The 18,446-nt window shown below is 52.3% G+C and overlaps 8 protein-coding genes across 8 annotated transcripts; 5 read left to right on the forward strand and 3 right to left on the reverse strand.

Moving 5' to 3' along the window:
* Window positions 1–1,005: 1,005 nt before the first annotated feature.
* J4E84_004634 (uncharacterized protein) lies at window positions 1,006–2,031 on the forward strand (the record flags this gene model as incomplete). The annotated part of the gene is made up of 2 exons (XM_049387237.1): window positions 1,006–1,384; window positions 1,439–2,031. The coding sequence occupies 2 exons, from the start codon at window positions 1,006–1,008 to the stop codon at window positions 2,029–2,031; spliced, it is 972 nt and encodes a 323-aa protein (XP_049245010.1).
* Window positions 2,032–3,201: 1,170 nt separating this feature from the next.
* On the forward strand, window positions 3,202–3,924 carry J4E84_004635 (uncharacterized protein; the record flags this gene model as incomplete). Its single annotated transcript, XM_049387238.1, has 1 exon — window positions 3,202–3,924. One exon carries the CDS (start codon window positions 3,202–3,204, stop codon window positions 3,922–3,924), a length of 723 nt encoding a protein of 240 aa, XP_049245011.1.
* Window positions 3,925–3,967: 43 nt separating this feature from the next.
* Window positions 3,968–5,022, reverse strand: J4E84_004636 (uncharacterized protein; the record flags this gene model as incomplete). The annotated part of the gene is made up of 3 exons (XM_049387239.1): window positions 3,968–4,444; window positions 4,500–4,546; window positions 4,608–5,022. 3 exons carry the CDS (start codon window positions 5,020–5,022, stop codon window positions 3,968–3,970), a joined length of 939 nt encoding a protein of 312 aa, XP_049245012.1.
* Window positions 5,023–5,335: 313 nt separating this feature from the next.
* Window positions 5,336–5,945, forward strand: J4E84_004637 (uncharacterized protein; the record flags this gene model as incomplete). The annotated part of the gene is made up of 2 exons (XM_049387240.1): window positions 5,336–5,382; window positions 5,438–5,945. 2 exons carry the CDS (start codon window positions 5,336–5,338, stop codon window positions 5,943–5,945), a joined length of 555 nt encoding a protein of 184 aa, XP_049245013.1.
* Window positions 5,946–6,245: 300 nt separating this feature from the next.
* J4E84_004638 (uncharacterized protein) lies at window positions 6,246–8,932 on the forward strand (the record flags this gene model as incomplete). Its single annotated transcript, XM_049387241.1, has 4 exons — window positions 6,246–6,537; window positions 6,612–6,802; window positions 6,865–6,877; window positions 7,197–8,932. 4 exons carry the CDS (start codon window positions 6,246–6,248, stop codon window positions 8,930–8,932), a joined length of 2,232 nt encoding a protein of 743 aa, XP_049245014.1.
* A 182-nt stretch (window positions 8,933–9,114) lies between these two features.
* J4E84_004639 (uncharacterized protein) lies at window positions 9,115–10,637 on the reverse strand (the record flags this gene model as incomplete). Its single annotated transcript, XM_049387242.1, has 2 exons — window positions 9,115–9,977; window positions 10,034–10,637. 2 exons carry the CDS (start codon window positions 10,635–10,637, stop codon window positions 9,115–9,117), a joined length of 1,467 nt encoding a protein of 488 aa, XP_049245015.1.
* Window positions 10,638–11,867: 1,230 nt separating this feature from the next.
* Window positions 11,868–16,633, reverse strand: J4E84_004640 (uncharacterized protein; the record flags this gene model as incomplete). Its single annotated transcript, XM_049387243.1, has 6 exons — window positions 11,868–12,985; window positions 13,057–13,153; window positions 13,217–13,722; window positions 14,569–14,797; window positions 14,852–15,225; window positions 15,463–16,633. The coding sequence occupies 6 exons, from the start codon at window positions 16,631–16,633 to the stop codon at window positions 11,868–11,870; spliced, it is 3,495 nt and encodes a 1,164-aa protein (XP_049245016.1).
* A 277-nt stretch (window positions 16,634–16,910) lies between these two features.
* Window positions 16,911–17,780, forward strand: J4E84_004641 (uncharacterized protein; the record flags this gene model as incomplete). The annotated part of the gene is made up of 1 exon (XM_049387244.1): window positions 16,911–17,780. The coding sequence occupies one exon, from the start codon at window positions 16,911–16,913 to the stop codon at window positions 17,778–17,780; it is 870 nt and encodes a 289-aa protein (XP_049245017.1).
* Between the last annotated feature and the right edge of the window lie 666 nt (window positions 17,781–18,446).

An 18,446-nucleotide genomic window follows, 5' to 3' on the forward strand; every position in this document is an offset into this window, starting at 1 on the left:
GACTGATGATGCCATCAAATCTAGTGATACGGTGTCTTCATCGGCAAATGTGCATCCTGACAGAGCTTATAGCTGGCTGTTATGTATCAATAACATCGATGTGAAGATGATGATGTGCAATGCCTTTAGATCGTGCACTTCTTCACAAAGAGCAAGAAGCCTGTGATGCAAACCATCAGCAGGACAGCTGTACTATAAGCCGCTTTGCCCCATTCATAATGTATAGGTCTGCCTCCCTCTCCGTCAAGGGCGCGTCGTGCCGTGAGCCCGGGTTGATGGTATGCTATGAAAGCCTGGGTACGCCGTAATCGGGTTGCGCGTCTTCGACCGGCTGTGCGTAGGCCGTAATGCTGAAGGGCGAGGGATGTGGATGGCGTGCGGAGCTCATTATGCGTGGACAGCGTTCTCGTCTTCGTCGCGGTTCAAGGGTGAGTTCGGGCGAAAGCCATCGCTGAGATTGCGCGCGGTCGGCAAGAACGCTGGCAACGCGCGTATCTGAGGTTTCGAAGGGTCTACCTAAGGACGTTTGCGAAATCAGACTCGACAAGCGAGTGAGGTCATATTCTGAGATGGCAGAGTGAGCCGCGATATTCGTCTGGGTGGTGGAGTTCCGTGCTCCTGAAGACCTCGGGAGGCTGGGCACCACCTGGGCAGGCTCGCGCCAACTGTTCCGCGCCAGACCGACCATCTGTTCCTTCGCGTCGCGTAGAACCAGTACCACCCACAATTACAGCTCTGCTCTTGATGGACATGTCACTCACACTACTCACTCAATCCTGCAGTTATCGATGAGTCGTTGCACTGAGGCTGAATGGTGCCCAGGTTGTCAGCCAATGAATCCCGAGGTCCGCTTACGGCCAGCAAGCCACAGTTTGGTACCATGGTGCATCCTTCTTGGGAGTCATCTGCAAAAGGCCAGAGGAACTATGACGAAAATTGCGCCGTCGTAATATAAGATGCCAGATCGTCGCAATCGACATCGATATGGCACCCAATACACTCAAGATGGCTTTCAACAAGAGAGGCTCCAACAACTTTGCGCACTGGAATATGTTCCCCTTCATGACGACACAGAAGACGAAGTACTTTCTCGGGCAAACGCAATCGCCATTCTTTCGACTTCCGCGGGAGATACGGAATACTATCTACGAACATTATGCTCAGGGTCGACCACAGTATGTGTACGATAGGGACACGGCAAGATTGCGATACTCCGATACTTCAGCTCAGACGGAGGGCCTCGGTCTCATGATGACCTGCAAGATTGCTGCAGACGAGATGCAGCACGTCGCTTTCCAGAATGTCGAGTTCACTACGCTTTGCTCCTTGGATGATGGCGCAGTCTTCCAACAACTCCGATCCAGAGTCGCTCGATTTTGCCAGCGTAAGTGCAGAGTACCGTTGAATGGATGTGAGATTAGACTAATATATTTGTTAGTATTCGACATGGTTCAGGTTCAGAGCCAATACATGTTGATCTGTGTCGCGGAACTACTCGAGGCGTCAGATCTTACTGAGATAAGAGCTCGTTATCCAGCCATCGAAGACTGTTTCGAAGGACCTCTGAAGCAAGCAGTCGCACAAAACATCAATAAACTCTCCCGATACATGAACATTGGTTTGGACAATCACACATCTCAAGATTTCATAGAAGCTCTCGTGCTTGCGCCCGACATGGCGAAGAGTCGAGATTCGACCAAGTTTGCGCGGCTCACACGAGGAATATTTGGAAACATCATCTGCCCTGTGAGCAACCTTCGAGGTATGGGCCAGTACAATATCTTCGTGGAAGGGGCGTTGCACGATGTACTTTGTTGGAGACCATCCCCTTGGGCGATTCCCACGGATAGCGAGCTTGCCAGGATGGAGGGGCTTGTTTGCCGGCCAGAAGAAAACAACGAGCTGATTTACAACTGGTGCCACGTGGAGGACCCCCGCCGACTATGCAACAGTAAATACTACTTCTCTGCTGCAGCAGTAGCGATCGACTTTTGTAAGTACTGTCCTCTATCACAGCGCTTGTTGTTGTAATACAAATATCTTTACATGGAACGAACTTTCTAACGCGAGGCGCAGTGCATCGAATTCCCCCCAAGAGGCTGCGCAATCTGCGTAAACTCGTCCTCCATGAAGACTTCAAGTCGATGCCGCGTTCTGTATGCCATGTACGAGGTCTCATTCCCATATGCCAGGCGAATTCACAGCTCCGGATCGAGAGGCATATCGATCTACTGGCCAACCTTCTACCCTTGGGTCATCCATACAACTTCCATGCCGGATATGACTGGATTGGTGGATCCGAAGTTTTAGATGCTATTATTCCATGGCTAACAGAAGTTCACCTTCTTCATGCTCGTGGAATGCCTAAGAGCTCTTTCCGACTCGTTGTAGACGGTGCGTCACCGGAATCCCACCAAGCGTGGGGCATCATCAAGCATGCAGCAGCCATGCAAGAAGCCATGCTGGAGCAATGTCGAGTACACGGCACGCGCCCGACGTCCAGACTTTTCGACCGCCGCTTTGTAGGCCGTATTCCTTTACCTTGGCATCTACCGGAAGGGTTCTACCAGATGGTTCGCGACGTCATTGACGGCACTAACAATATTTCCTTTATTGGAGAGGTGGGAGAACAGTGGGATCAAGAGGCATTCTTCCTCTCAAGAAAGGATTGGACGCTAGATCAATGGGCAGAAGAGTGGAAGCTTGAGGTTCGTCATAAAAGTATCCCAACGAGTTTCTGGAAACGAAACAACGCTCGATACCAGATAGACCCTCAAGGTTTCGGTCATGTTCACCGGACAGTCTAAAACGGTGAGATCATTCGCAGCAGCGACCGACCGTTGTAACGGTACTCGCGAACCTGGGCAGCGTTGGACGGCGGACAGTGGATTACAAATGTAGCTTGACGTAGCTCGCGTGGGCGACTACAACGATTACTACAGGCTCTGACAGGGAAGCCAATGAATACATCCTAATTCATGCGAGCTTCTCATAACAACTTTCGCGTGCATATGACGAATATGCTGTCTCGTTCTTGGGGTAGCGCGTCACGCCCGTCTCGCTTGCATGGTGCGCAAGCATCTAGCCAGGAACCAAAGATCTGCCCCTCCAAAAACATCACTAACTTTCTGCCACACCGTCGCATCACCCACGTCTCCTACATCCACTGCAGTCGCTCCTTCTTCCTCGTACCTCCATCCAATGACCGCGCCCACGCATCTCGATCCCAGCGAACTGGGCACCAAATCCTACTGGGACGCCGCCTACAACACCGAACGCCAAAACTTTGCCGCAAACGCTGACGACGAAGGAACAATATGGTTCAGCGACGCGGGCGCTGAGGAGCGCATGTTGTCTTTTCTTGAAGACCTCAGCGACGAGGGACATATACACAAGGAGGACGATGGGGACGACCACAACGCGGCGCGGTTCCTGGACCTGGGAACAGGCAATGGGCATTTGCTGTTTGCGCTGCGCGAGGACGAGTGGAACGGCGAGATGGTCGGCGTCGATTACTCTGCGCAGAGCGTCACGCTTGCCACGTCGATTCGCGACGCGAAGGATGACTCTTATGAGGACATCGCGTTCCACGAGTGGGACATTTTGTCGCAGGCACCAGGCGCGTGGCTAGGCGCTGGCTTCGATGTCGTACTGGACAAGGGCACATTCGACGCTATCTGCTTGTCGCAAGAAGAAGACGCGCAAGGTCGCAGGACCTGCGAAGGATACAGGGAAAAGGTTGAGCCTCTCATGAAGAAGGGCGGCAGATTCCTCATCACGAGCTGCAATTGGACCGAAGAAGAGCTCAAGGGCTGGTTTGGAGGCGGAGAGCTGGAGTTTGAGGGCAAGGTCAAATATCCCAGCTTCACGTTTGGAGGCAAGACGGGCAGCAGTGTGGTTACACTGTGCTTCAAGAGGGTGTGATTCAGCGCTTCGTCTGCTGAGAGAAGGAACTACTACGACTACGCTATCGAACAGCCCGCCGTATCCGCGCGAGAACGAGCCATTTCTTCCGCTCGCCCATGTTCTCCGTACCGCCGTCGCGCTCTTTCGCCCATGACCGCCGCTGGCCGTTGACGTCCATCTCGTATATCTCCTCGACCTCGAGCCCTTGCTCCGGTATCACCTCCTCGAAAAATGGTGCAACTTTGGCACGTCCCGTGTGGAAGCCTGCGATACAATATATGCGTGCGGAGGGGTCGTCGGATAGGAAGTGTAGCATCGATTTGGCAAGGCTTTCGTGCTCCCATGGCATCCAGAGACAATCTGCTGCGAGAATGCGCGTGTAGCGGTTCGCGTGCGAGGTCTCGAAGGGTGTGCTTATAGAGCCCCATTGATGACCTTCGACGGTCACATTGGGCTTGAGATGCGCGGGGACGTTTTTCACGACGTTCGTTTTGAGGGTATCGAGGATAGGAGCGGCAGGATAGTCGGTGATGGCAACCTAGCGGATTGTCAGTTGGAGCCTATGCAGACTCCGAGTCTGAGCATGGACGTACCTCTTTCGCGCCCGCCAATGTACTCAGAATCCCGCCCAATCCTACGCCTACGAGCAAATAGTCCATCAGTACTCTCTTCAACACCTCTCTTTACTCAGCCCGACCCACCTGCACCCAACTCCAACACCGTCTCGCCCTCCACGCTCCATTTTTGCTCTTCTTCCTTGTCTGTCCACCATTTGCCGTCTCTCCAGCCCTCTTCATCTTCGTGTAGACCCTTCCCACTGGCGCCTAGATCGCCACCCTCCACTCGCCCGCTGACCAGTTCTGCCATCATGACGCCGGCATTCCATAGGTAGTGCGCAAACTTTCTTCTTTCTTCTTCGCCGTTTACATCCGCGACCCTGATCTCCTGCTCGCCAAACTTGGCGTTGCGGTACAGAATAACCGTGCTCGGGTCATCCCCATGCTGGTTCTGTGTATCATCGGTGAAGATGCCGCCGAGGGAGGACCCAAAGATGTCTTCAGGCTCGAGTGGCGTGTTGGCTGGGCGGCGGAGGTTGATCAGCGAAGGAAGTAGCATTGCGGAGGTCGGTGTACGGCGGTTTGGTCGGGCGGAGGCTAGGATCCTTCCTTAGACGGGCTGAAGGATTGTCGCACGACGCCATGATGCGCAATGGAGGGGCTCGCGAAATCTTTAGCGGGGCAGACGCGCGAGGCTGTAGATGGGATAGCGCACGGGTAGCATGCAGGGTCACCGCATGGCTCCGACATGTCGTGAGATCATCATTTGCCGAGGCTGCTGCTCGTGGCGCTCTGAAACGCCTACTTACCTCCGCTCTCCTGCTCTCATTCTCACAGACAACGTGATTGACTGACAAACCACAATCGTCAACATGTCATTCTCCTCATTCAAGAATCCGGCGACATATCATCTGCTCAGGTACGAAGCTACATTACCAGCACTTGACGTTCAAGATCCTCTAACACAAGCACAGCTATGGCACCCTCCTGGGCTCAACGCTCTTCCAGTCCTTCGTCTCAGGCATCGTAGCCTTCCGCGTCCTCCCTCGTCCCCAATTCTCCACGCTCCAGAAGCACACCTTCCCCGTCTACTTCACACTACAAACCCTCACACCCGTCGTAATGCTGCTCACGTACCCACGCGGCGGAGCATCATCGTTGCTACCATTCCTCTCTTCCTCGCCCATCCCGCCGACGGCAACCGATAACCTGAGTTCCTGGCTACACACCACAATGTTTCTCACGGCGCTGGTCAACTGGGTCTACGTTGGACCCAAGACAACAGAGGTCATGGGTCTGAGGAAGCATCAGGAGACGAGGGATGGGAAGAAGAGCTATGATGCTGGACCACATAGCAAGGAGATGCAGGCATTGAACAAGCAGTTCGGCATTCTGCACGGTATTAGCAGTCTGGTCAACATGGTGGGCTTGGGGGCTATGATCTGGTACGGTGCAGTGCTGGCTGACGGGCTGAGCTTGTAGAATTCCGAGGATGCTGTACATACTGGACGGAATGGCCTGTGGACGAGACAACGATGTAAATAAGAAGCATGTGCTGCCTATACGTGAAGAGGAGGATGGTGAAGAAATCGAGAAAGTACTAGCTACCCCGATACTCAGGCATACGATGGTGCAATCGCATCATTGAATAATGAGCATACGGCGCGTCTAGTTCATCATACCACAAACGCCAATGTTTTGACACCAGCAGCTATATACTCACCCTCTCTCTGTACGACCCCATGTCCTTACTTTACGGTCGTCTATCTCAGACGCTGCGTCATGGCGATCACATTCCTAGAACTGAGCTCAGCCAAACCCTCAAACTTCAACAACGACGCCCATACGAGAGTCTGCAAGGACAACACAAATGATGGCCTGGAAACAGTACAATACCGACAACTCATCTCTAGAGCCGTAACGCAGCGTCTGCATTCGCCATCCCTCGATGACCTCACTAAGACCAAGGCGGGCGTCGCACCTGTACAGTCCTTAGAAGAATGGGAGCTACAAGAGCGCTGTATCGCACGGAGTAAAGCTCGGATCGAGGTCGAAGAGCTGGGTATCTCATGGAGTAAGACCGCCCGTCTTCTTGCGTGCACCCGTCGACCTCATCCGATATGCATTACAAGGTCTGACAGCTAATAGCACGATTCGTCCGCGATGTCGAAAGCGCCGCTCTGCAAGTCCACGTCCTCACCCCAACTCGGTACGAAGTACCGCCGAGAAATATAAACAAGAACCAAGAGGCGACTAAACAGAACGAGGAGATGAAATACACGTTTGGCGACTCCAATGATGCAGCGCGTGATAAAGAGTGGAAGACAAAAGACGCTGCTGTATACAACATGTTGAAAGCTTTTCGGGGCGCGCGGTCGGGTCGCTGAGTATGACCGCCCAGCTTCGCTTGATCGGTATGTTGTCGTAAGGGTGGAAACGCGACACAGTCCTCTGCCTACCGTGATGGCACTCTAATGCTGATAGTACATTTTGGATTGCTGTTTTTCGTCAAGATGCGCGGTGTGTCCATTCGCCAAGTGGAGGTGCATGGTGGTTGGCCATCATGGTTCGCGGGTAATTGGTGTCTTATATTAAGCTTAAACGATCAAGGTGTTCCAAACACCGCTTGTTCATCCTTCAGTTTTAAGCTCTTCAAGTCGGAAGTGTTAACAAACATGGTGTATCCAGCGGCGAGGATCTTGAGGTCTCTAACCATTACATTAGCTTCTACAGGACTGGTGATCAGCAACCCCATTTCGAGTCCGAGCACATCACCAGAGACTAGGCAAGTCAGTCGCACCAAACCATTGCTACAGGACTTCGACGCTCTTGGAGCATGGTTTGACGGTGTCGCGGCGATTAACACCACCACGTCCGCTTCCTCATCTAAGAAGAACGCGACTATCGCGATAGTCGGCGCTGGCATCTCTGGTCTCGCTACAGCACTGATGCTTGACAGCGTAGGTGTGCACAACTGGGAGATCATCGAGGCAAGCGACCGGGTCGGAGGACGGTTCCGAACCAAGTACGTTGGTGGAACGCAAGAATGGGCGGAGATGGGTCCTATGCGCCTTCCTCACTCGATTACATACAAGGATGGAGAGACCATCGAATACAGCGACCATCAAATGGTATTCCAGTTGGCCGACATGCTCAATGAGATGAACGCAAACGATCCGCATTACAAAGTCGACTTCATCCCATGGGTTCAGCATCATCCAAATGAGATCCTCGGCCTGGGAACTGGCAGACTTCCAAATGGGCAACTTCCAACACGAGCGGAGATTCAAGCAAACTCGTCTCTTGGGCGACCAGCACCACTGGATACGCAGGAGTACACCGAAACCAAGCAGCGCATGAACGAGCTTCTGAAGTCAAAGGACAGACTCAAGGCCGTGCAACGCGACGTGTGGCGCGAACACAAGAAAGCCATGGATCAAGGTCTCGACGACTGGAGCGAGCAGGCCATGATGCGCCACGTCTTCGGTGCAAGCGAAAACGTCACAGACGCCATCTGGACAGCGAGCGACTACGACGTCTTCTGGGATGAGTTAGTGCACAACTCGAACCTTGCGCAAGATGGCGGACCGGATGCATTGGGCATGACTGAGTGGAAGTGTGTAGACGGCGGCTTTAACAGACTGTCCGATGCCTTCCTCCCACATGTCAGCGACCGTCTCACCCTGAACCGTAAGATCAGGAAACTGGAAGCTGTCGAAGATACCGAAGGTCACATACGCACAAGACTGTCGTGGTACCCCAGTGTCAGCAACCGAACGTACGAGTCGAAAGAGTACGACTACACAGTCATGGCAGTACCATTCACCATGACACGCTTCATGTCGCTTCCCAAATTCTCTTCCGTACTCGGTCGCGCAATCAGCGAAGCTGGCCTCCGTTTCAAATCCGCCTGCAAAGTCGCGCTACTCTTCAAAGAACGTTTCTGGGAGAAGGGTGATCGTCCCATCTTCGGCGGATACTCTACCCCACCCAGTGCAGCCGTCGGCGCTCTCTACTACCCCGTCTACGGCCTTAACGAGTCTCGCCCAGGCTTGATCCTGCATTACCGGGGTGGCCACTGGAGTGACGAGTTCACGAGCTTCTCAGACGAAGAGTATGTTCAGACTGTGTTGGATGCTGTTGTCAGTGTGCATGGCGAGCAAGCGAGAGAGCTGTACACGGGCGACTACGAGAAGTTGTGTTGGCTGCAGGACGAGCATACGGGGACTGCTTGGTGCCGTCCGGATGTGATGCAGCATAAGTTGTATATCCCGGCATACCATCAGACGGAGCACAACACCATCTTCATTGGAGAGCACACTGCGCCAACGCATGCTTGGGTCAGTTCGTCGCTACATTCGGCTGTGAGGGGTTCTGTGCAGCTGTTGCTTGAGTTGGGTTTGGTGGATGAGGCGAAGCGGGTCAATGAGGAGTGGATGGGCAGGTGGATTCAGCGTACAATCACGTAGGAAGTGAATAATCTGGGCATCAATTTAAATATAGTGCAATATTGATCCCATGAAACAAGTTGGTGGTGGATGCAGATACACATAGGGAAAGGTGGGAGATACATGAGAAAGGGAGAGAGAGAGCTACCGGAGAACTGCCAAACATGTGCCCTATCTGAGCTCTGTGCTGCGACACTGGTTCTCTAAATAGTGAGCCAATAGCTAGCTGTATTCGGATCAAGAGTAGTCCAACAGTACGGCATGTCTCCGCACAGGCCGTTCTCCTCAAACCTTCTGTCTCTGATGACCGCACTAAAATTCTTCATCGCGAGTCGAAAACCCTGCTCCGCGTTCTGTACTTCTTTACCCATCTTGGCTAGCATGGTTGTATTGTCGAACATGTGCGATATCGTTTCCTCGCTGTCGACGAAAGTAGGCCGGTTGAAGTCTACGACTAAACTGATTTGGCCAATAGCAGCTTCGACTTGTGGCATGAAGGGCATGATGTCGGTGACACCTTTCGCAGTTGGCAATGGCGAGTAGAAAGCGAGGGGGTGAAAAGGAAGAACGCCAGTTGAGGCGGCGAGAGCGTTCGTGTTAAGCGTGCCGTGAACTACTGATACCAGGTGGGCCATATGGGTCAGGATGTCGATGAGAGTCTGCTTGTCCTGCAGTGTAGATGGAAAGTCCACTATCTGAGCTGGTACTGCTTCATGGATCCATGCTTGGAGCTCAATGTCATTTACAACTGCGCTTGCATCCTTGTAATACGAGTCCACCAAGGTGGTCATGAACCGGCGGATGGCAGCATGGATAACGGACGCATCCCGATAGAAAGGAAACGCTTTGATCTCGGGACCGAAGTTAGAGTCAATCAGACCTCGCTTTTTCAGATTGGTCTCGAAATAGTTCGCCTGGAAAGCGCTGGATTCGCCCGAATGATACAGTGAGTCGGTGTAGTTACCGGCTTGACTGCCGGACCATGGGAAGAGTTGATCGATGGGGCCACCGGGGTTTATCAGGCTGTCGCGGCCGATGACTCGGAACGCCCAAGCATCCTTCATTACTATATTACCGCTGTAAGTTTGGTGTCACAATCATCGAAGAGTGATTGATGCTTACATCGATGCAGTATGGCCATGATAGGATGCTCCTCACTCAACGTTCGGATAGCGCTCAGGTACACAATCTCACTCACCGCGTGCGTGGCCCCGAGATGATACCATTGCGCGTACCAGAAGCTGTTGAGATTGAACATCAACTTGGCCAGCAACCAATCGTTAGTTGAGTCGTGAGGGGTATAGACGAGATCAGAGCCTTCTACATTCGATTTGATGGCGAGCGGCAGGAAGTTTTGAGACTTGGGGTCGATATAAAAGTACGCTTGGCAGGCGGCCCCGTATTTGCCAGCAGACTGTGGCTGATACTTTTGGTCCAGATAATCGGCAAGAAAGAGACGGCCAGAGGTTTGGAGGGCTTCCAGTGTCTTCCCCGATATCGCGTCGGCGTTGGGGACGGAGAAAGGAAGTTTCGCGTCCTTTGACACCCGCACAATCTTGTACGGGTTATCAGAGAGCTGAGTCATTGAAAAGAGCAGGTCGTTTGTGTAATTAGTCAATAGTCCTGGGTATGGCCCTTTCGGCGCGCTTTCTTTCCACAGGCCGTTATACAGCTTCGCGTAGTCATCCAAAGTTTTCAAGCCGCCAGCCTGAGGTATGTTAGGCATGGATCTCTGGAACCCGTCTTTCAAATGTACTTACTGCCACAATCGATGCTTGAGCAGCTTTAGCATCCGCATCATTCTTGGTGCTCAATTCGTCAGAGAAAACCTCGAAGCGGTCCCCTTGCGCCTTCGCAACTGGTCCACCAATACTGCCAGCTGGATAAAATGCCGTGTTACCGGCGATTGAGGGACCGTATCTCCAGCCAGCTCGCTTTTCTGCAAGCGCAGATGCACGCGTACTGGAACTGGGACTGGTGCCAATCGAGAAAGGCGACAAGTCCTGGAGCCGAGGTGGGAGGACTGCTCCGTGAGCAGAACTACTGGCGCAGAGCAAGAGACAAAGTTGATAACGCATCTTTCACATGAAAAAAGATGAAGAGGAGTGTAGATCCGAGATGTATGAATGTGTTGGTTCTCGTTCCAAGTAGCTGAGTCGATGTCTTTATGCTGATCGAATAGGTCCGAAACTCAACGTATCGCAGTCATCAAAACCGCGAGAGTCGAGTTGGTCAAAGAAGCCGAGGACTCCGTCTCGTACAACCTGTCTGGCAAGTCTATGCATTGTGTCAGTGAGGTCACAGAGCTGAGGTGAGCACAATCTAGCCAGCCTTGCGCGGTTCCGACCTGAACCGTCTGACAACCGAAGCAATACCGCCCGCAAGCGCACAGCAAGCAATCCAGATAGTAGCTAAGTTTCGTTCGACTCTAATTACAAGCTCTGCTAAGGCAGGCTCATATGAGGATGATGCTGATGTTAAGTTAGTGCCGAGACGTCAATGAGATGCCTAGGTGGCATTAAACCACCACAGCACACTCCATCGGCTGATATCGGTTTTGGTTCATTTAGAGCCCAAGAAGTCAGATTAAAAGTCTCTCTGCCCAATGTGTGATTGATCATCGCAGAGCAATTTTGGAATTGTATGGGCTTCGTACGAGCCAACAAGTTTGTGACATCGCGACATCGATTGCCGAAGTAAACGGATTGCCAAGCGAGCCGACGGATTAGTTCGGTCCCGTGGCAAAAAGCGCTAATACAAAACAAGCATAGATCCGGAGCTCATGTGTCATCTCCCGAATTTGTGCCGAGCTCTAAACAGCACTCGGTAACAAACAAGCATACGTTATGAAGATCCATGTATATCAGACGTGATCGATTCTATCTTCTTTCAACCTCAAATTTATCAATCTGGGATGGAATGCTCGCAGCGTAACGAAGCTGGTCTCGCCATACGACTAAGATCCGTTGGCACCCTGAACGTACGGTTTCTTGTAATTGTAAGGAGGAGCCATGTTCGAGTACCAAGGATCATAAGTCAACAGTACAAAGCCAGGATCAGCAGCTGCAATGTTTGAAGGCCAACAGCTGTTCTGGTCCAAACCTTCGTTGGGTGGGGCAGCGGCATGGCCCCATGCAGCAATCGTAAACTCAGGGCGCTGAGTGACGGTCACGTGTACATCAGTGTACTGATACCCCTTCTTCATCGCGTATACCTTGTTGGGGGCAGCGTTGGCTTTTGCCGCGAATTCGGAGTTCGTCAGATCTTCAAGCGGAGGCTTGAAGCATGCACCCTTCCACATCCTGCCAGCGCGTCTGTTCTCATCGGCTGGCAAAACGCGTACCATCTGGCCTTGAGCATCGACGCCGGCTTTCAAAAAGGCGGGATGGTTTCTGTGCAATAGATAGGCGGGTGGGTACTCATCTCGATCGCAATCGTCCGGCTTTACCCATCCCCGACCATTATGCTGGTAGGTCCAGACATCGGTGGCTTTCGCGTCGAGCCGGTGCTTGATAGTAGCGTTTTCCTCATCGCAGGTCAGAGTCGACCATGACGGATGATTTCGAATGACTGAGCTGTAATGGTAACAAGCTTGTGAATTCTCTTGCGAACAAGTCGCTTTGAATTGCACTGGCACCGCATTTGGCGCAAAAGCGAGCGAGGTAATGACCATGTTCTCTTTTCTTGTTGAACCGTTGACGCAGGACTGCTTGCGAAGTGTGTTGGAGGCCTCGCCGAGACGAAGTGTTGATTTCCCTGCGGGTACTCTGCATTTCTTTGCTGGCTTAGTAACGCCATTACCGCTGCCACCTCCACCTGGTCGACGGGGCCTTGAGCTATCGATTGGGTTACCGTCGTCACCCTTTTTGCGACTGTGACGTTTCATGCGCTTTGGCGGCTTGAAGCTCGATACACCGTTGGCTATGGTGCTCAAGATTTCGAAAGCTTTCTTGATATCTTGCGGCACCAGGTCCGTACCCCCGCATGGACTCAGCCACCATGAGAATGCGCCCTCGGGGTCTTCTTCTTCGGGATACAGATACGCAGCCATCTGTGCGGCTGTTGTAGCCATATCTGTGAGATTGAGTTAGTATTGGTGTGACGTGTGAGACGCAGTAAGACGCTAAGCAAATGAGCCGACTTACCCAGACCAATATCGAGAATCTTGCCCACTACGGGTATGAATTGAACTCCGACGTCGATTACGAGTTTGATACTTGACATGAGCACATAGCAACTAATCTAGATAATCGTCAGATGGCAAAACGTTTCCTAACCGCGATTAACGGGTATTGGATAGCATACCTGAGCGATCAAGGGCATTGCTTCCAGAACAGTGTCTGCCAGTTCGTTGAGGAGGAAGTTGTCGCACAAACATTTCCCAGGCGCAATCAACTGACTACCCGCTCCCGGTCCTCTCTCCCAAGGAATACTGGTTTCCATAGGGTAGAATCCGATACACCCGTAATTAGATGTTCTCCCCTCCTCTGCCGCCTCATCTAGTGCGTCCTGACAAATGGGTTTGCACTGAGTCTTGCTCACTTCGTTGTATGCTGGGTCCCTGTATATGATGCATGTCTGATCATTGGCGAGTTTCGCTGCGGTTTTGTTGTAATAGTTGGGATCTTCGCCGTTGCCAAAGTCCTCCCCAAATCCGTGTGGTCCACTTTCATCGGGCCCATCGATAGGAGTGGTACATATCTCCTCGGGGCAATAGTTGTATTTGCAAGCAAACATGCAAAGTCGGTTTAGTTCCACATTGAACTCGTCCCAAGCTACGATGTTGAGTCCAGTCTTCTCGGTTGGCAGATCTAGAAGCTTTCCAGTTGTGTAGCATATGCATACACGCTCAGGACAAAATCCATAGAGACAGGTGAAGTCGCAAAGGTCCCCTGACTCTAAAGTGATACCTTCCCCGGAGGTACAGCCTTGACCACTCTCGGGTCGTGGAGGTAGAATGCTCATTTCCTGCGCAGTGAACTCCTGGAGATCAACGGCCCAGTCAACAGTCCCAGCAAAGTTGAATGACTTCCATTCGGCACGTCGGGCGTCCTTGGTTTCAGGAGTCATATAACTGATGTAGTCACCTGAAAAGCGAATTCATATTAGCAAAGGCCAAGTGCAAGCTCCGACGATGGCTGTAGCGCAAGACCAAGAAGGCTCACCAACAGCGTGACTCACCATTGTACACCATGACATCAGTACGCGACTGCTTATCGAAAAAGGTTCGAGACGAGTTCTCACCAGGGCTGGTGATAAGCTCAGTGATCTCGGCGTAAGCGAGGTAGCCTGGAGTTCTAGTGCATCGGCCCGGAGTAGCGTCGGAGCTGTCTCTCGATCCTGTAAATTCACATTTCGGGCCCCAACAGCCATCCTGGGCCATATGAAAAGATCTGCCGTAACTTGCTTCTCCCACAAAAATCTTGTTATGTGAGACGCCTGCTTTTGAGACTGCTTTCGTCGTTAATCAAAGTGCATACAGCGCGGCATTCCTTCACGGATCGAACATACTCATAGCTAGAGAATTTCGCGTCTCCGTGTAGTTGACTGTCATTTGAATCAGCATGACCGTTCGATCTCGTCTGAGTCGTTATAGCACCCACCATGGCTCCGGATACATCGACCGGAAGGACATGAGTCATATGCATTGGGATTACCAGCATCCCATTGCCCATGCAGATCGTACGTCATGTAGACAATGTAGTCAACGACTACCGCAATCCTGTCGATAGGAAAAGCTTTAAGATACCAGTACGAGGCCGGTGCGGCGATGGATACAGAGACGCCAGGTTCCAATTCTTTCTTCAAGACCGTAAGGAACTTGAGATAGTTCAGGCCATCGCTTGGTCGGCCAATAGGTCGGCCATCGACTAGTATATCAGGAGCCTATGAGCTGGTAATTAATGTATGCTAGAAGCAGGCAATGATAGCAAAACTTACACCCGGGTATTCCCAATCGATGTCTATGCCATCAATGCCTTCCACTTTGGCGAATTGGGCGAGATTCCTAGCGAACTCATCCCGGTGGTCTATGATAGCTCCGCGAATAATGTTGTACGTTGCCGGTTCTGTCGAAGCCGCCCAGCCGCCAAATGAAACAATGCGCTTGACATTTCTCAGTTCCTTGAAGTCTTTCCAGTGGTCAGAGCCGTCTCGAATAGCGGGCTTCCAGTTATCGGGGTTGATGTCGGCAAACGCCCAGTGGATGTGCGTGTAGGATTCGCCGACGTTTGCATCTCGAGCGTTGAGCCGCAGACAAGGACGTTTGTGATTATATGCTTCATAGTAGCCGATTCGCATAAATTCGTTCGGGGCTGGAGAATTGTCCATCAGTTGATTGCCGCAATTCGAGACGCAGGTGTTCTGGAAATTCTTGTCTTTGCTGCCTGGCGCACCATCCTTGGGCGCATGGATGTCGCAATGGGCTGGAAATACACCGCAAAAGCCCCAATTGCTACAGCATGCCTTCAAAGGGCACGGATTCAGATCAGCTAGTGATGCTTTATTCGTCGGTCGTTGCGTGCCAGGAACCAGGGGCCCACACTGGGTACCTTGCTGTGGCGGTGGCATGGGGGGCAAGCCGTCACTGACGCACATGCTGTAGCCGATCAGCATATCCTTGCACTCAGTCCATGCCCAAGTCTTTCCTCTGTTCCACTTCTCAAGGTTGCCGATAGTCACGCCATACTGTCCGGACAATCGATCGCAAGTATCTCCATTCTGGATAAGGTGTGTTGCGCAGACGCCATCGGATCCCGCTTGCGGCACGGCGCGTTTGCGAACATGGGTAGCGTTGTTGTTGGCGACATTGCTGGTACTGTTGGCATTGATCGTATTGTTGACGCCATGAAGATCCACTACTCGCACATCTGGGAGATGACCGACGACGCTCTGCCCGTCCGGTAGTGTGCAGTTTCCATTGCTCCACCCTAATACTGCTTTCTGGACCTGAATAAGATCACCCGTGCTGTCGATAATGAGGCCGAACGCGTTTCGTGCCTGGCGTCCGCCACCGCAGAGCTCGACGACGATCTGGTCCGGCGTCCGAGCTCCGTTGGATCGCACGTGATCTGCCAGCAAGCTAAGGGCGGACTCCGCCGTTAGCTTTGCCAGGTCGTCTCCTACATGAACGCCGACAGCCAAATCCTTGTGACGCGCAAACAGGAACCTCTCGTCACAATTATCGCGCGCAGCAAAATACATCCCCATGCCCATGAGCAGCCCCACAATATCGCCAGACCGTTCCTGCCCGTCGCCGCGAGTTGTCATCTGCATGTCGTGCGAAGTTTCTATGCCATCCAGAACGCATGCCGGTGCAGACTGGAGGCTCGCTCGATAAAGATCTCCTGCCTTCTTTGGATTTTCGACAGGGACTTCTGCGATCATGGATTCATCGTCTCCGCCGCCCAACGTGCAGCTGCGGATCAGCGGTGTCGTCTGAGGATCGTCAAGTGCCGTTGAAATTGAGAATTCGAGCAGCATTGCCTCCTTACACCGCTGGATGCGCTCCATTGAAAAGTACGTGATCCAGCTGTGCGTATTTGCGTAGTCTGCACATGCTAGCGGGCAGTCGTACTGGTCGGGGTAGTAGGTATTCGGGTTGTCAATCGGCGAGGCGTCGTCTTCAGTAAGGGGTTCGCTAACCCAAGTACCGTTGGGGTGCATAGCGGATTGTACCCGTGCGCTGCCCCAGAAAAGGAGAATGAAGAGGTATCTTGCCATCGCGAGAGTGGTGCTATTCTGAAAATGACTTCACGATACACTGCTGTAAGGACGGTGCAGAAAGAACTCGACTTCCGCACCCGGTGAAGCACCACATACACTCTTGGAAACAACCGCTATGCAGATCTTGCCTACTCGTTCTATCCCAGTAGCAATGTGGCACAGCCGCGAACCGCTTGATTGCATCAATGTACGGTCGTCAGGTGTTTCGCCCCGGCAGATCGGTAAATGAATACCTCAAGGTCATGTACGCCGAGCCGGGTAAACAAGCGATTATATGAACCACACATCTCGTCAACACAAGTTCTCAGCAGTATTCTCCTTCCACAATTACGAGAATATGCCTGCACTCGAAGACATCATCTACTCACGCGAGGCGTGCATCGCTGCAGTCCGCGATTACTACCAGTTTCTTACCCGGATGTACATGGATGAAAGCGTCATTATCGAACCACCCAAAGGAGGCTGGCCCTCCGTCACTCCCGACTCCATGCGAGGTCTCAACAAGACGGACGAAGTAATTTCTCTTCTCCAACATCTTCCATACATCCGTGGGTCCGGCAGCAGCTTCGAAAATCCCCAAGCCGCCCCATGGTGTGCCTTTTCCGACTGGCAGAGGGATCTGGGACGCGTGCTTCAAGGTGGTGTTAAGGGTGAAACACTTAAGCTTTGCTCAGAAGGCGCCAGCTTTACTGATGAAGTACCGGCCCACGTCATCGGTTTAACTACTGGCGGACGAGACAATGCAGACTTTCTGCTCGACACGGAGTTGGGCGTTGTCTACTGGGTTGAATGCCCCTACGAGATCAGGCACAATTCGTCACGCGAACCAATTGAAGACGACCCGTACGACTACGCGCCAGAAAACGAGGCTCAATGGCGGGCCGAATCGGAATGCTGGGCTATCACTGACTTCTTCGGCATGCTCAAAGATCAATTTCGACAACTCTCCTTCATCCCCATTGGCCCAAAGTCAGTCATCGATATTTATGCGACTCTGGGGCCCGAGGATAACGGACTTGTAACCATGCTTCAAAAGGTCTATCGTGAGCATGGTTGGCCGGATATGACGCGCTTTCGAAAGACTGAATGTCTCGCCGCAGTACAAGCAGCCCTGCAGGAGCACTATCCCCACTTTGCTCAGTAGGAAGTGAGTCACTGCTATCAAGAGAGTTGTGTGAAGTTTTCGTATCCCTTAACTGGGACGTCGAGCTCTGTAGTAGATAGCAAGCTTCAAGCCAGGACGAATCAATCCAGACTACCAACGTTTCCCAAAGCCTTCGAGAGCAGGGACCGACCTATCACACTAGAACAACACGAGGCTTCCTTTTAGCCGAGTCGAAATGTGTGCAAGGGATGCAGTTAGTCATGGCGTAAAGCCCCTTATCGATCAATATGGCTCTTGGTCATTGATGATATAATGGAGACATATGCCACAGATTTCTGCGCTGTCACATTACTTCATAGATAACCTCACTTTGGCATATCAACCCTCAGCGACATCTTGCTTACAATGGCTCTTTCCACAGGCGCCCCTCTATTCAAAGCTGCTGTTACAGCGTCTGCAGCCCAGCTGACACTCATGCCTATCGCAGAGCCAACTATTACCCGAGATCCTTGGTACTGCGCGACGGAAAACATACCGCAATATTTCGATGTACCGAAGCCCACTGGAGCCCTTCTGGATGAGCTCCTCATCTACGGAGACAAGCTAATCGAGGACTGCACACTTACCATCTCGCCTTCGGCTACGGTTGTACCAACGTGTCCCTTTCCAGAATGGACTAGTTGGTGCGGTTTCACTACCGCTGCG

This window comes from Alternaria hordeiaustralica, assembly GCF_023758085.1.
Source record: "Alternaria hordeiaustralica strain BMP 2776 chromosome Unknown scaffold_7, whole genome shotgun sequence".
Lineage (NCBI taxonomy): Eukaryota > Fungi > Ascomycota > Dothideomycetes > Pleosporales > Pleosporaceae > Alternaria > Alternaria hordeiaustralica.